The sequence below is a fragment of the Sciurus carolinensis genome, chromosome 10 (genome assembly GCF_902686445.1).
Source record: "Sciurus carolinensis chromosome 10, mSciCar1.2, whole genome shotgun sequence".
Lineage (NCBI taxonomy): Eukaryota > Metazoa > Chordata > Mammalia > Rodentia > Sciuridae > Sciurus > Sciurus carolinensis.
The window spans coordinates 73,144,049-73,161,878 of NC_062222.1; the positions used below are offsets into that span (position 1 = coordinate 73,144,049).

Below are 17,830 nucleotides of genomic sequence, written 5' to 3' on the forward strand. Positions count from 1 at the left end.
TTGTTCTAATTGGTTATTTATTTTAAGAAATTTTTAAATTCTTGATCCATTGGTTATTGAGTGAGTTTGTTTAATTTTTATGTATTTATACAGTTTTCAAAGTCTGTCTTATTGTTTTCTAGTTCTACTGCATTGTGGTTAGAAAAGCCTCTTGATCTGATTTCAGTTTTTAAACATTTGTGGAGACTTGTTTCCAGTCCTATCACATGATCTCTCTTGGAGACTGTTTTTGTGCTGATAAGAAGAATGTATGTATTATGGTCGTTGATAATTTTCTATAAATCTATTAGGTTCATTTGGTCCAGTATACAATTCAATTCTACCATTTCTTTGTTTTTTTCTGGATGATCGGTCCATTGCTGAAAGTGGAATACTAAAACCCTCTACTCTTACTGTGTTGGAATCTGTCTATTCCTTTAGGTCTGTTAATATTTTGTTTATATTGTTTATCCCTTTAGGTCTGTTAATATTTTGTTCATTTGTTAATATTTGGTGCTCCAGTATGGTTGCATATATATTTAGAATTGTTCTTTTTCGTTTGCTGAATTAACCCCTTTATAATTATATAATGACTTTCCTTGTCTCTTTTTACTACTGTTAAAATTTGTTTTATCCAAATATGGCTACTACTGCTTTCTTTTTGGTTCCCTTTGCATAGATTATCTTATTCTATCCTTTCACTGTCACTTTGTGTGTGTGTGTCCTTAGAGGTGAAGTGTTTCTTCTAAGCAATATATAGTTGTATCTTGTTTTTTTTTTTCTTTTTTTTTTTTTTGGTGGTGCTGGGGATCAAACCCAGGGCCTTGTGCATGCAAGGCAAGCACTCTACCGACTGAGCTATCTCCCCAGCCCTTGTTTTTTTTTTAATACAAAGCTTGTCACTTTGTATTTTTTAATTAGAGAATTTAATCCAATTATATTTAAGGTTGTTTTTAATAGGTAAGATCTTACTACAGTCATTTTGTAACTTGTTTTCTAGTTTTATCTTCTTTCCTGCTTGCCTTCTCACTCCCTGCAACAGTCTTCCTTGTAGTTAAGTGATTTATTCTAGTAGTATGTTTTGATTCCTTGCTTATTGTTTTTGGTTTATCTGTTAGAAGTTTTGGCTTTTGGGTCACCATGAATTTACAAAAAGTATTTTTTTAATTTTATTAAACTATTTTGAGTTGATAGTATCTTAAAATGATCATAAAAATAAGAAATCAGAGAAAGAGAGAGACAGGGACATATACTAATATAAAGAATCTCTACACTTGTATTCCATTCCTATATTTTCAATTTTTGATATTCCATTTCATATCTTTCTGTATTACCTATCTTGGCATGAAATATGCAAATCTTAAAGGATGAATTCAGATAAAATGTGTACATCTCTACAACCCAAAGCTATAAGACAAAGAATGTTATTGCTTAGACAGTTAACAATTAAAAAAAAATTGCCACTGTTTCTAAATGTTACAGAATAAACAAGGTAACTATATTTGGTAGGTTTTGATAAAAAAGACTTTTTGATATATTTCCTAGAAAAGGGAAGATGAGTGATTCTTCAAGTTATTAAAATTTCTTTTGTAGTTGAGATAGGTTCATTTTTTTTTTTCTCTCTACTAAGTTGAAAGAGAATTTGTGAGTTCAAGACAATTAAAAATAATTTGTCAGGCATGGTAGTGCATGCCTATAGTGTTGGTTCTTTGGGAGGCTAAGGCAGGAGGATCACTTAAGCCTGGAGTTTTAGCAACCTGGGCAACATGTGAGAGCCCATTACTTATAATAATTATCATTATTAATTTTTTAAGAGTATTTTTAAAATTATTGGTGGACCTTTATTTAGTTATTATTTATATGTGGTGGCTGAGAATCAAACTCAGTACCTCACACATGCTAGGTGAGCACTCTACCACTGAGCCATAACTCTAGCCATAATTATTAATTTTTGATGATCAAACAATTAGATTTTTGGTACAAAATCAGAAGGAATTCAGTATATTAATGTGTATTGTTATAGTAAATATCCTTCTGTTCATATATGCTTAACTCTGAGAACAGTGTTTATATTTATTAAAAAATAGGAATATAATTATTCCTGAACTCTTTTTTACTCTGGCAGTACTTAATATTCATTATGATTAGAAGTAGTAATTTTTTAAAAAAATTTGTAGTTGTAGATGGACACAATACCTTTATTTTATTTATTTATTTTTATGTAGTGCTGAGGATCCAACCCAGTGCCTTACATGTGCTAGGCAAACATTCTACCACTGAGCCACAACCCCAGCTCCTAGAAGAAGTAGTTTTTAAAAATAAGTTCCAATCATCTAATAAGAGATGCATTAAATCTTTGTATGTTGGAACAATCATGTTTGTAACATATTTACATTGCTTTGATTGTGTTGTTAACCTAGGATAGTTGAAATTATTTAACACAGAAGTGATTTTAAGTTTTCAATTTTTATACATATTTTTGTTTCAGAGAAGCATGATAGAAGAATTTCAAGCATAAAAATGTTACATGAAGATGAAGTTTTGAAAGGATGTAAAATTCAAATACAAGTTTACAGAAGAGAAGGAAAATTTAATTTAACTATTAAATAATGGTTTATTTGTGGGGTTTGAATTTTTTGAATTTTTTTTTTGGTGTGTCTGATATTAGGGACTGTACCCAGGAACATGCTACCACTGAGCTGCATCCCCATATTATGCTGACCTATGGGTCCTATTGCCATATTTTAAAAAATGTTATTTCTATAGAAATTTAAAATATGTTAAACTAAAATAGCATAATTAACCAAATGTACTTTTCATTCAACTTTAGAATTATCAGATTTTGATCCAACGTCAGCATTATCAGCTTACTTTATTTTCATCTCCCTGTTTCTATTTTAAGGTAATCATGTTATTTTATCTGTAGATATTTCTTTAGGAATAAAAAATTGGGACCTTTTTTTTTTTTGACCAAAACTCACCCTTTAATGTCATTATTAACCTATGTAGTGTTCACATTTCCCTTATCATCTTATTTATTTTTATACTGTATGTCTATTTTATGGTTTATAAATGATTGATATTTCTCTTAGTTCATTTTTATCTTTACCTTTTTTTTTTTTTTTTTAACAAATTGGGTTGTTTATATACTATAGTTTCTAATTGGATTTAGCTGATTACGTATCTCTATTCTCCATTTAGTTTGGAGGTTTCCTGGGACCCAGATGGCTTCTGTACCTTTAGACTTACATTATTTTGTAGATATTTTCTCCTTATCTGTGCTTGTCTTTTTGTTTTCTGAAGAGTGGTGTGTGTGGTGTGTGTGTGTGTGTGTGTGTGTGTGTATTGTAGAGCAGACATTTTTAATTTTAATGAAGTTGGACTTACCAATTTTTGTGTGTGTGGCAGGGGGGTTGTATTTTGGTAGTGTTTTTAAAAAGTCATCACCAAACTACTTAAAATTTTTCCTATATCTTCAAGAAGTTTTAGTTTTGCATTTTATGGTCAATGTTCCATATGTGAATGGTGTAAGGTCTATGTTTAGTCTTATTTGGGGTGGGGGATGTCATGTGGGTGTTCTGTTGTACCATTGTGGTTTGTTAAAAGACTGTCTTTTTCTTCATTTAATTGCCTTTGGTCCTTTGTCAGATTTCATTTGGCTACATAAGGTATGGGTTCTACTTTTGTGCTCTCCTGTTCATCCACCGTCTCTGGTGTTTGCCTTTCTGATTAAAAGACCTCATATAGATTTGTATTTTTTAAAACTAGTCATATTTTTGTGTCTTCTAGATTCTTCTTCTGTGAACCCTGATGGCTTTTGTGGTACTTGCCCTTTTTTTCTTTATGAATCTTAAAAGTTCCATAGTATAATAATTATTCCTTTGTTATTAATGTGGTTATGGACATGTTTCTTAGACGGCTTTGTTTTTCATTTTTTTCTTATAGAAATTTCACACTTTAAATTAGTTAAAATATCCATTTTTAAGTCAGGCTTTGACAAGTCTTCTTTACTCTGCTCTTTTAAAATACTACTTCATTTTAAAAATCATTCTTTGGCTTTATTTTCTTCTTTTTTTTTTTTTTTTTTTTTTTTTTGGTGCTGGGGATTGAACCCAGGGCCTTGTGCTTACGAGGCAAGCATGCTACCAACTGAGCTATATCCCCAGCCCCTTTATTTTCTTTCTTTCTTCCTTTTTTTTTTTTTTTTTTGTACTTGGATTGAACCCAGAGGTATTTAACCAATGAGTCATGTCCCCAGCCCTTTTTTTGTTTTTTATTTAGAGACAGGGTCTTGCTGAGTTGTTAAGTGCCTCACTAAGTTGCTGAGATTGGCTTCAATCCCTCAGTCCTCCTGCCTCAGCCTCCCCAGCCTCTGGAATTTCAGACGAGTGCCTCTGTGCCAGGGTATTTCCTTTATTTTTACATGTAACATTCCTTTGTTAAAAATTACATCCAAGAACCCAGTGTAGTTACATGCACCTGTAATTCCAGCTACTTGGGAGGTTGAGCAGGAGTATCATTGAGCCCAGAAGTTGGGAAACTAGACCAGCGTGGGACAACCCAGTAAGAGCTCTTCTCAAAGACAAAAATTAAGTATAAGTACAGATAGATTTATTCTTATTTTTTAAACTTCATGAAATGGTTAAATTAAATTGTTTTGGAAAATTAATATTTGATTCTGTATCATTTTGATTATGATTGATTTTTTTGTAACTGATTTTGCAAAGTGGATACCTGGTTTTCTGTTTAATAGCTTATCATGATAAAATATTATGTATGACATCAGACTTACTATCTTATCCATTTTAAGTATACAATTTAGTGGTACTAAGTATATTCATTGTTGTTCTACAGCCATTACCACCCTTCATCTCCAAAATTCTTTTCATCTTATGACACCCAGTTTCTCTACATATCAAACAACTTCATTTCACCCTCCCCCTTCCTGGCAATCACCATTCTTTCTGCCTCCATGATTTTGTCTAAGTACCTCAGATAATTGGAATAACACAATATTTGTCTTTTTGCAATGAGTTTATTTTACCTAGCATTATAATGTCCTCAGGGTTCATCCATATCGTAGCATGTGTTAGAATTTCCTTCATTTTTTTAGGACCAAATAATGTTTCATTGTATTTATGTGCCATATTTTGCTTATTAATTCATTTTGCCCATGGGCACTTCTACCTTTTGGCTCTTATGAATAATGCTACTATTAACACGGGTGTACAGATATCTCTTAAGACCCTACTTTTGGACTGGGGATATAGCTCAGTTGGTAGAGTGCTTGCCTTACAAGCATAAGGCTCTGGATTCAATCCCCAGCACTACAAAGAAAAGAAAAGAAAAAAAAAAAAAAAAAAAAAAGACCCTACTTTTGCCTGGCATGGTGGTGCATGCCTGTAAACCTAGCTACTGAGGAGGCTGAGGCAGGAGAATTGCAAATTTGAGGCCACTCTGGGCAACTTAGTAAGACCCTGTCCCAAAATAAAATTTAAAAGGGCTAGGAGTGAAGCTTGGTGGTAGAGCACTTGCCTAGCAAGCACACAAGTCATGGGTTCCATTGCCAGTACTACAAAACAAAATAAACAACAACATTAACAACAAAAACCCTGCTTTTAATTCTTAGAGTATATATTCAAAAGTGTAATTGCTAAATCATAAATGATCTATTTTTAGTTTTTTGAGGGACTGTCATACTGTTTTCCACAGTGACTGTACCATTTTATATTCCCAACAACATTACAGGAGGGTTCCAATTTCTCTAAATCCTCACCAGCACTTGTCATTACCTACTGTTATTTTTTGGCGGTTCTGGGGATTAAACCCAGGGGTACCACTGAGTTATATCTTGAGCCCTTTTTGTTTTATTTTGAGACAGTGTCTTGTTAAGTTGACCAGGCTGGTCTTAAACTTGGGATCCTCCCCTCTCAGCATCCTCAGGAACTGGTATTACAGGCATGAGCCACTATACCTGGCTACTTATTATTTTTTATAGTAACCATCCTAATTGTTGTGGGTGTTATCTCATTGTACTTTTGATTCCCATTTCCCTAGTGATTAGAGACAGCGAGCATCTTTTCATGTGTGTATTGACCATTTTTATATTATATATGGAGAGATGTCTATCCAAGTTCTTTGCCCATTTTTGAATGAGGTTGTTTTCTAGAGACAAAAGTTTTATTAGTCTACTGTAGATAGCTTCCTAGAAAACTTATTACTCTAAAAAAGAATAACATAATTATTTAGTAAATTGGGTAATCATAATAACATGCATTATGATGCTTTAATTTTTTAATTATTTTAAAATGTTTTGTTAAGGCATTATAATTATATATAATAGTGGAGTTCATTTTGACATAATTATGTGTGCATGGAATATAATTTGTTCCATTTGCAACATCCATTGCTTCCTCTTTCTCTCCCCTCTTTGCCTACTTCTATTCTCCTTCTAATCTGCTAGCCTTCCTTTTTTTTTTTTTTAAATTGGTGCCTCATAGGTATACATAAAAGTGAAATTCACTGTGGTATATTCATATGTGTACATAACATAATTTGATCAATTTAATTCTACAGTTCCTCCCTTTTCCTGTTCTTCCTCCATCCTCCTCTAGTCCCCTTTCATGTACTCCACTAAGCTTTTTAAGCTGCAGAAGTTCTCTGTATATTCTGGATATTATTTTCTTATCAGTTATGATTTGCAAATATTTTCTTCTGTTGTGTGGTTTGCCTTTTTACTCTGTTGATAGCATCTTTAATGCACAAAATTAAAATTTCTGATGTTCCACTTGTCTATTTTTTCTTTTATTGCCTGTACCTTTGGTAGGGTGTCCAGAAATCATTCTGAAGCCAGTGTCATGAAGCTTTGCCTTTTGTTTTCTTTTTAAGAGTTTTGTAGTTTTAACTTTTACATTCAATTCATGTATCCCCTCTGCCTTTTTTTAAACTGGGTTGATCCGCAACATAGCCACACACTCAAAAAAAATTATCCCTTGACACTATAATTCATAACCATGAATAAACAATTAAGTTGGGTTAATATCCATGAAAGATGGGCATAATATTTTACCTGTCAATAAGTCAGTGTTGAAAGTATTAATAGTCACTACAAGGTTGACTCTGTCCATAACTAATGTAATACATATTTGTCTTTTCTTCAACTTTCTCAGTTGTCTCTTTTTTTAGCTTGAAGGCATTTTGAAGCTTGCATATTTGCATATTCCTAGGTTTATTTATTTTGTGTTGTTAATTATTTATTTTTTCATGCAGTACTGGGGATAGAACCCCGGCATGCTCTACTTCGAAGCCACATCCCCTCATCCCTTTTCATTTTTGAGATAGGGTCTTGCTCAGTTGCTAAGGCTAGCTTTGAACTTGTGATCCTTCTGCCTCAGCCTCTCCAGTAGCTGGGATTATTGGTGTGCACCACCATACCTGGCAGGTTATTTAACATCCAAAAGTTTGGGAATTAGGATAATGTAAAATATAAACATCACGGATTTTATAAAGCATATAAATATGTGTCCTTAAAATTCAGTGCTTTTTGATAATGATTGAGCCGTATCTATATCTATATCCCTAAATTCCACCAAATAAAAAGGAATTATAGTTTCTAAAGTAAACAGAAGAATGTTTTAGGCTGGGGATATAGTTTCCAGGTTGGTAGAGTGCTTGCCTTGCCTGCAGAAAGCCCTGGTTTCAATTCCCAGCGCCAAAAAAAAAAAAAAAGAATGTTTTATTTCTCCTTTTATTTTAGGTATATCTGCATTTAAGTAAGGACTTTTGGCATTTGCTAATTGGAAAATAATGATCAAAGAAGTCTCAATTATTACACCAATCTCTAAATAGAAATGACTTAGGAAATAATGTATATTAAAAAATCTTGGACTGGGGATATAGCTCAGTTGGTTGAGTGCTTACCTAGCATTCAGACAGACCTGCGTTCAATCCCCAATACCACCAAAAAAACAAAACCAAAAACTTTCACTGGGCACAGTGTATATGCCTGTACACTGAGGAGGCTGAGGCAGTTGGATAGCCAAGTTCCAAGGTCAGCCTCAGCAACTTAGTGAGACCCTATCTCAAAATAAAAAAAAGATCTCGTGATAGCTCAGTGGTAAAACACCCCTGGCTTCAATTTCCAGCACCAATAACAACAATAAAAAAAGTCCTTTTGTGAGTGGAGGTGAGATATGGGGGAGGGTTCTGGGGATGCTACCGAGGATATTCCATCATTGAGCTACATCCCCATCCGACCCTCCTTTTTTTGGTAATGGGGATTGAACCCAGGGATGATTTACCACTGATCTGAATTCCCAGCCCCTTTTATTTTGTTTTGTGATAGGTCTCTGCCTGGGCTGACCTTGAACTTGCAATCCTCCTACCTCATCTTACAAGTAGCTGGGTTTTGAGGTCAACCATTAATACATATTTAACATAGCTATTTTGAATTTAAATTAGGATAATTTCTAACCTAGCTGCTAAAGGTGTAGCTCAGACCTGCTGTGGTTGCACAGTTCTATATCTCAGCTCTTTGGGAGGCTGAGGCAGGAGGATCACAAGTTTAGGGCCAACCTGGGCAACTTAGCAAGATGCTGTCCTGAAGAAAAAGTAGAGGGATCTGGGGATGGAAATCAGTGGTAGAGTGCTTTCCTAGTATTTGAGCCGTATGTTCAAGTCCCCAGGTACCAGAAAGAGAGGGAGGGAGGGAGGGAGAGGAGAGAGAGAGAGAGAGAGAAACTAATATCTCTTGGAAATAGAATGTATGTGAAGTATTTTTCAGTCATGGAATATGTTCAGAGAAGCATTCATATGGAGTTTTTATGCCACTGTAATTGAAGGAAGGGGAAGACTTGTGACAGTTCTCTCAAGCAATGAAGCATCATTTCAATGCTTCTTTTGCTATTTTTAAGCATTAATTGCTATTTTTAGCATTACTTTTATATATTCTTAGTACTTTAGGTGTTAAAATATTTGCCTTATTTGGTGGTTGCCAAGGGTAGAGCTTAAGGTAGAATATGTAGAATATGTTTATAAAGGGTAGTGCAAGGGAGATTCTTCAGTGATGAGCATTTTGTGTTCTGATAGTGGTGTTAATTACATAAATGTACAAGTGACAAAATTACATAGAATATAAATTTTTAAAAGCACATATAAAAACTGATAAAATTTGAATATAGTCTGTTCTGTAGTTTAGTCAATAATATTTTACCAAACATCAGTTTTCTGATTTTGATAATGTTTAATGGTTAGTCAATGTTAGTGTTTTGGAGAAGCTGGGAGAGGTTATAATAATAATAGGTTCATTATTATAAAATAAACATTTTAAAATGCTGCTTATATTTCTCTTCAATATATTAATTAAGCAGTACTTTTATGTTTCTTAGTGGCAGGTGTTTGACTTTTATTCTTCATAGAATCGGCAAGGACTGCATGCTATTTAACTCTTTTCATTCCCCCCGCAGAAGTACCATTTTGTCATTTTCTGAAGTTTAACTACTTAACCAGAGTCATACAACTAGGAAGTGGTGAAAACTAGATTAAACCTCAATAGTCTGAATTTCTGTTTTGGCTACAGAACCAACTTGTTACAGATCAACATTCCCAAAAAGAACAACTAAAAAGTAGAATTAAATATGTTTTAATAGTCTCTTTGAAGGCATTGGAGATATACCTAGGGAGCCAGGATTTCAGAGGCCACCATCTTGAATTAAGGGGAACCTAGAGAGGTTACTTATGTTCATTGTGACTTATGCCCTAAGTCATTGGCTGAGTTGTAAGTTGTGACTGAAAGATTGAGAAGGTGAGCAGAAAGTGGTCATGGAAAGGTTGAGGAGCTGAGCAGATCTGACAGTCTTACAGGTCTTGTGGACAAAAACTTAGGTTCAGGCTCTAGTGTTTTATTTACGAAAAGTGGGCTAGACACAAACAAGGCTTCACAAAGATTGAAGCAACTTGAAATTACCTTCATATGAGATTGGTTTGGGAAAATTTACCCTTAACTCTGAACTATCTTCCAGAAGCCAAAGTGAATTCTCTCTTAAAGCATTTGCATAACTCAGAACCTTAAATTATTTCCTTAACTTTTTTTAAATAAACAATCTTCAAACATACTAGGAGACTAGACCAAATTATTCAAATCCAAGATATACTGGTAAAGGAATTATTAGACACAGATTTTAAAAATAACTAAAATTGATGTATTCAAAAAGTTATTTAGCAAGGTGAACAATTCCAAGTCAATAGAAACTATGAAAAGGAATCAGATGAATATTTACACTGCAAACTGATATAAGAACTCATTAGATGAGTTTATCAGCAGATTAAACACAGATAAGAAAGCATTAGCTATTTTGAGAACTTCTCATTGGTACACCTACACTTAAGGAAATCCTGTAGTGAATTCTTTAAGCAGTAGAATGATCCCAAGCATGGAGCAATAAGGGTAAGTTTGTAGCAGTTGCTAAATGAATATATCTATATATCTATATCTATATCTATATCTATAATATTTTTAGTTGTAGATGGACACAATACCTTTATTTTATTTATTTATTTTTATGTGGTGCTGAGAATTGAACCCAGTGCCTCACATTTGCTAGGTAAATTCCCTACCACTGAACCACAACCCCCAGCCCCTGAATGAGTAGCCTATAAGTTTAATTATACATAAAATATAAATACTTAACAGTAGCACAAAGTTGGAGCGAAACTAAATGGATTTATGTTCTGTTTCTTTCAGTATTGTGTGAAGTAGTAATTTATATTCCTACATTTTATATTATAATCTCTGGTATAACCATTTAAAGAATAGTAACATAATATGTAAGTAACATGGGGGAAATGAAATCATAATTTTTATTTTTTATTTTTTTATTTTCTTTGTGGTGCTGGGAATTTATGCCCCTAACCCCAATAAAATATTTAGTCCACAAAGAAGGCAAGAAAGGAGAGAAAAAAAGGAACAGAAGAGGTAGTTCAAATGGGAAACAATACACTGATTGATTTAAATCCAAATATTTAACTAGGCTAAATGTAAAGATTTACACAATATTAAAAATATATTCAGGGGCTGGGGAGATAGCTCAGTTGGTAGAGTGCTCGCCTTGCAAAAAAAAAAAAAAATATATATATATATTCATTCAGATTTGATTTTTTTTTCTTAAAATCAACTATATACAACTTGTAGTTGGACTGCACATTTAGGATACAGAAAAATTGAATAGAAAGAGACAGAAAAAAGAACATTGATAAAAGAAATTGAAAAAGACACAAATAGTGGAACAATAGCTCATGCTCATGAATTGAAAGACTTAGCATTGTTCATATGTCTATATTACCCAAAGCAATCTGTAGAGTCAGTGCAAATCCCTATCAGCATCCCACTGCATTCTTCACAGAATGAAAGACATCCTTAAAAAATCCTAAAATTCATAAGGAATCATGAAGACCCCAGAGCTAAAACAGTTCTGAGGAGGAAATAAATCAGAGGCATCACACTTTCTGATTTTAAATTATATTGTAAAGCTTAATAATAAAAACAGTATGGTGTTGGCATAAAAGTAGACATATAGACCAGGGGAACAGAATGGAAAGTTCAGAAATAAACAAGACTGTTCATTCAACTAATGTTGACAAGAGGACAATGGAAAACAAATAGCCTTTAGTAAATTGTATGGGAAACTGGATTTCCAAAAGAATGAAATTGGATCCTTATTTTACACTATACACAAAAATCAACTCAAAATGGATTAAATACATAGATGTAAGAGCTGAAACTGTAAAACTCCTAAAAGAGAACCAGGGAAAAAGCTCCTGGATGTTGGCCTTGACAGTGTGTTTTTATTTTTATTTATTTTTATTTTTTTTGACAGGGGGGATATTGTACCAAAAACCATGCTACAATAAAATAAAAATAAAGGGAAGTCCATCAACCTAAAAATCTTCTGTACAGCAAAGAAGACAACAAATGAACTGACAGCCTACAGATTGGAAAGATATTATAAACCATATATCTGATAAGAGGTTAATATCTAAAATTATAAAGACCTCATATAACTCAAACCCAATTTTAAAAATGTGAAAAGGGCCTGAGCAGACTTTTCTCCAAAGAAGACATAAATATGACCCACAGCCAGGTATGGTGGCAAATGCCTGTAATCCCAGGGTACTCAGGACACTAAGGCAAGAGAATCACAAGTTCAGGCCAGCCTGAGCATCTTAGTGAGTCCCTCAGCAATTTGATAAGATCCTGTGTCAAAATTTAAAAAATTAAAATGGACTGGCAATGCAGCTTAGTGATACAGTACCTTTGGATAATCCCTAGTACCAAACAACAACAATGAAAAAGCAGATTATGAAAAGGTGATCAACATCATTAATTGTTAGGGAAATACATCAAAATCACTGAGGGCAAAAAAAAAAAAAAAAGATCAGAGAACCAAGGTGGACAGATTGCATGAAGACTTGTAGTTGTCGGTTATTGTAACAACTTTTCTTTTAAAGATCTGGGTACAAGTGAAAGGTTTTGAACACAGAACCAATACAATCTGCCTGCTATTAAAAAAAAAAAAAAATCACTGAGGTCTAGGGTTGTGACTCAGTGGTGAGTAATCACCTGACATGTGTGAGGCACTGGGTTCAATTCTCAGCACCATATATAAATAAATAAAAATAAAGGTCCAGCGACAACTAAAAACAAAACAAACAAAAGAAAGAAAATTAAAAAAAAAAAAAAAAATCACTGTGAGCCGGGCCAACACTGTGCACTCCTGCCATCTCAGTGACTCCGGAGGCTGAGTCAGGAGGATTGTGAGTTCAAAGCCAGCCCCAGCAAAAGTGAGGTGCTAGCAACTCAGTGAGATCCTGTCTCTAAAATAAAACACAAAATAGGACTGGGGAGTATGGCTTGAGTGGTCAAGTGTTCAATTCCTGGTACCAAAAAAAAAAAAAAAAAATCACTGTGAGATACCATCTCATGCCCATTAGCATGGTTGTTAACAAAAGTCAAAATGTAAATGCGGTGAGAGTGTTGAGAGAAGGGAATCCTTACATACTGTTGGTTGGAATGCAGATTGGTGCTACCATTTTGGAAAACCATATGAAGATTTCTAAAGAAATTAAAAATAAGGTAGGTGGGTTAGTGCATGCCAGAAATTCAGCTACTTGGGAAGCTGAGATGGGAAGTTTGAGATCAGCCTGGGCTACACAGCAAGATTCCACCTCAAGGGAAAAAATAAAAATAAAAACCAGAACTACCATATGGCCCAGCAATCCCTCTTTTGGGCATATGACCAAAGGAAATGAAATCACCCACTACTAAGGTATTGTGCTGCCATGTTCATTGCAGCATTCACAGTAGCCAAGATACATAAATAGACCTAACTGTCCAGGGATAGATGAATGAATAAAGAAACTCATACACACATACACACACACACTCTGTCTCTCTCTCTCTCTCTCTCTCTCCTCTCGCTCGCTCTTACTCACTCACACTGGAATAGTATGTAACTTTAAAAGGAAGATCTTGCTATTTGCCACAACATGGATGGAACTGGAGGGCATTAAGTCACGTGAAATAAGTCAGACAGAAAATTATTGCATGATCTCATTTTAGAATCTAAGAAAAATCAAATATACAGAGATAGAGAATACAGTGTTTACCACAGGGCAGCAACAGCAGCAGAAATAAGGAAATGTAGGACAGAGAATACAAAGAGGCATAGGATAAACAAAGTATAGGAACCTAACAGCATGGGAACTGTAGGTAATTAAATTGTACTGTATTTGCATTCCTTCTAAAGAAGATTTTAGTTGTTTTTGCCCCCAAAACAAAAAGGGGGGGACAATTAACAGATGTTGAATGTTAATTTGTCCCACTATGGTAACATTTTACTGTCTGTATATATAACATCATGTTGGTACACCTTAAATATACATAGTAAAACTTATTTTTAAAAAAAGGTAATATACCAGCTTAACTAAATCAGTCCCTGTATTGTGCTGTGCTATGCCTATCTTTTAATGTGGTTACTAGATTTAAATCTGTTATTATATGTAGAGTTTTTTAGCACTGCTTTCCATGAATATCAAGTAGCATATTTACATGTGTGTGTGTGGCAAGGATTGTGTCTTGCATTATTGACTATGTATTTGCCTATTGGACATATTTCATTTAATTCAATACTGTGATTATTGTTACCTTTGTTTTAAATCTGCTTTTCGTGCCTCTGCCTAATGACGATATGTGAATTATTGTTTGCGAAAGTAATCTCCTTTGACTGTAGAGTTTTCAAACTAAATGACATTCTCCTTTTCATTTTTTCCTGGGCTTTTATAAAATGTTCAACAGTTTCAAAACTCTTCTTTCATAAATAATTATCCTCATAACAAATATAGACTTCCTCATTAAATCTCAATTGTCTTTTAGCTTGAGGGGGTTTATATAGAATATGTGGGGACATAACTTTTGTAAACAATACTGTAGAACTAGTTCTTTGCTTAGTTCTTTGCTTTGGATGATAGTGTTTATATATTAGTCATAACATAAAATAGGGATATCTCAGGTGTAGTTAGCTCTACTCATCTAATTTTTTTTAAAGCTTTTGCAAAGTCTCATTGCTTTCTCTCTGAAAGGATTAAAATTAACTAAAATAATTGTAATGACTCAGATCTGATTTACCTAAAACTGATTAGTTTCTCTGGACAACCAAAATGGGATAATTTTGGACTGAATTTGGCATCCTGCTAGTGGGTACTTTGATACCTTGGGAAGTGAGTATTATAAGCCTTTCAGAATTGACTAGACTTTCATAAGGGTGTAAGATGGGCTTCTGTTTTGTTTTTTCTTTTTCCTTTAAAACATGTAAGATTATTATAATTCATTTGGTGGTAATACCTATATTTCCTTATTTCTCTATTGATATGGGGCTTAATTCTGGGATTTTTAAAATAACTTCCTTGTGAATTTTACCTGATAGTAACAATACTGTTTAAGTTCTTGCAAATTAAGTAATAATTTCCTTATAGCAGATTTTCCAACCTGGAGTATTGAAGAAGTTAACTGCTAGAGATGGAGGGTAGAACTCATTAATTTTTGGTTTCACTCCTGTAGTCATTACTATTCTTTTTCATTTCTCTTTGAACAGGTTGTTCTTTTCAACAGCTTTTGATGAAATACAGGAGCATCCTTTATTACTTGAGCAATTGTCATAAGTTAAAAGAATAGGAAAGTTGAATCCCAGATTAATGATAGCCATGTTTTGTTGTATTGTTTAATAGGCAGTGAAATCAGCTGTGCAGACCATCACTGTTGGAGGAGTGAGCACATCACAGTTTAAGACAATTATTCCTCTGGCAACTGCTCCCAATGTCCAGCAGATTCAAGTGCCTGGAAGCAAGTTTCATTATGTCCGACTTGTTTACTGCCACAACAGCCAGTAGTTCAACCCAACCAGTTAGTCAGAATCCCAGTACAAACACTCAACCTCTTCAGCAAGGTTAGTAACCATTTTTTAAAAAAATAGTAATGGATGCTTTTAACATTATTAAAGAACATTGGTCCTTTTCTTGCTGAAATCCTGATTTGAGTGTGGCAATTTTAGCTGATAGTTTGAATGAGCAGTGAAATAAAATCATAGTTACATACAACTGTGGTATTTCATTCTATTCGAAGTCAGTAGCTGGAGGTGTGCTATAATACCAGATAATCAAAATTATGTATTACTTTGTGGTTGACTTTTGTTGCTGGTCTAAAAACCTACTATTGATGCATTTGGGATAGATTAGATAGAACCAAACTATTTATTTTAGTTTCTAAACTATGAAGCTCCTTGATAGTGTTGAAATGACAAATAGGCAAGGTATAAATGAGAATGTAATACTGTATTTCATTTGAGTGATACTTATTTTGAATCTGATTGTTAATAAAAAATGACTAAAATGTTCCATTAGTTTGCTTAGTTGTATTTTTTTCTAGAAGATACTTCTCTGTTTTCTTTCTGTTTTCTGTTTCTGTTTTCCTTCTGTTTGTGTTTAACCCTTCTACCACGTGATACACAGACATGGTAACCTTTCTCATGTCTGTCTACTTTTTTAAAAAAATGGTATGAAAGGATCAGAACAGTTGATAGTTGAGGGTTTAAGTTTTTCTTTGGAAGGCTGCTCTCTATTCCAGCAGTGTAAAAAAGCATGGCTAATGAATGACTTATTGTTTATTATCAGTAAATAGAAAGACTGAGGATGTAACTCAGTGGTAGAGCACTTGCCTAACATGCAATAGGCCCTGGATTTACAATGCTAGACCCTATTGCCTAGCACCACAAAACAAAACAAAAAGTCAGTAGAAGAATTAAAGACTAGTTGGTTCATGTTTCATTTTATTAAGTGATCAGACATTTGGAACTATGTACTGCTGATAGCTGTTTCACCTATAGGAAACTGTACAAGAAAAGAAACTTTCTTTTTCAAATCATTGAAGGGAGAAAATGGAGTAGATAGTATTTTAGTATGTGTTCTACCAAATTAGATGTATCAAGTAATTATAATTTCTAATCCTTCTTTAAGCTGACTTTGAAAGAAATATTTATTGTATTGAATGCAATATTTATTGCATTCTTAATGAGAAGGAAAATGAAAGTTGCATATTATTGATAAGGGAGTCAAGTTTTGTATTTTCTCAATACTTTAAAATTTAGCCAGGACCAAGAGAAGCTCTATAAACTCTTATCTACTTAGATATCATGATGATACAAAACAATCATTAGATTCTGTCTTATGTGTGTGCGTATTTATATTCTCACAATATGCTGAGAACCCATTTCCAGTGTAGTGCTAAATTAATTAACTCATCAGTAAGAATATGGCTTTGGTATAAGGAAAAAGGAAACTGAAGATCCGGGAAGGTGTAGAAATGGGTTGGGTATTTCATAAGTCTGGTGTATTTACTGGTACCTTTTTTCCCACTTGATGTCTTTCCATCTCTCTGCTTTTTTTCTGTTGTCCTTCTGGCAATTCCTAACCTACCCTCTGCTTCCTAGCTTCTTCCTTTTTTGCATTCCACCTTTAATGTCACGTCTCTGTTCTTTCCCTCTGCCTCCTTCCTGTTCCTTTCTTTATACCCTCTTCTAACCCATTCACAACACAACCATGCATGCATTTTCCCTGATGTCCACCTCATTTTTCTCTTTTTGGTCTTCTCTTGTCCCAAAAAAGATTTGGGTATATAAAATATACGTTATTTTACAGAAATAATGATTAGAGATTCACTAAATAGTTGCTCTAGTTCCACAGATATATTGTGTCTTTCTAAGGGTCTAATTTCCTATAAAGGATTTACTTAAATGCCAAAAGGAATCAAATCCATCTTGTACACTCTCCTCACCTCCAGAGTTTTATAAAAACCAGTGTTCAAGGGTTCTGTGTCTTTGTGTTAATTGCTGACTTGCTGGCAGGCAGTGTAGAAGGACCAGGAGAGTACTTGGTTAACCCACTTCAGAATGAAATCTGCCCTCTTAGAGAGGAAATCAACTTAAGAAATTAAAAAGCCTCAAACACTTACTGGCATGGTATCTGAAGTTTGGAAGAAAGCTACTCTTAAGGATTGTTTAGAGTTCCTGTTTAGGAGCAACAAACAAAACATTATGTCAGCTTTTATGAAATGTACAGTAGTAATTAGTAATGTACACCAAGGTAAGGAGGAGAAACATGAACTGTTGACTTAATTATATAATATCCCCTTCCCTAGGTGTTTTATAGTGTTTTCTGTTTTCTAGCCACTTCAGTTATATAATTGTCCTTATTCCCCAGGTTTCAGTTAAGACTCAGTGTGCAGATACCAGCATATATGATCTCA

At 33.8% G+C, this 17,830-nt stretch overlaps 1 protein-coding gene across 1 annotated transcript in view; it reads left to right on the top strand.

Moving 5' to 3' along the window:
- The window catches only part of Lin54 (lin-54 DREAM MuvB core complex component), a 75,984-nt gene that overhangs the window by 42,878 nt on the left and 15,276 nt on the right, over window positions 1-17,830 (top strand). The window contains 2 exon segments of the mRNA XM_053743450.1: window positions 15,259-15,399; window positions 15,401-15,476. Of these exon segments, the coding sequence (XP_053599425.1) occupies window positions 15,259-15,399; window positions 15,401-15,476 (217 nt within the window).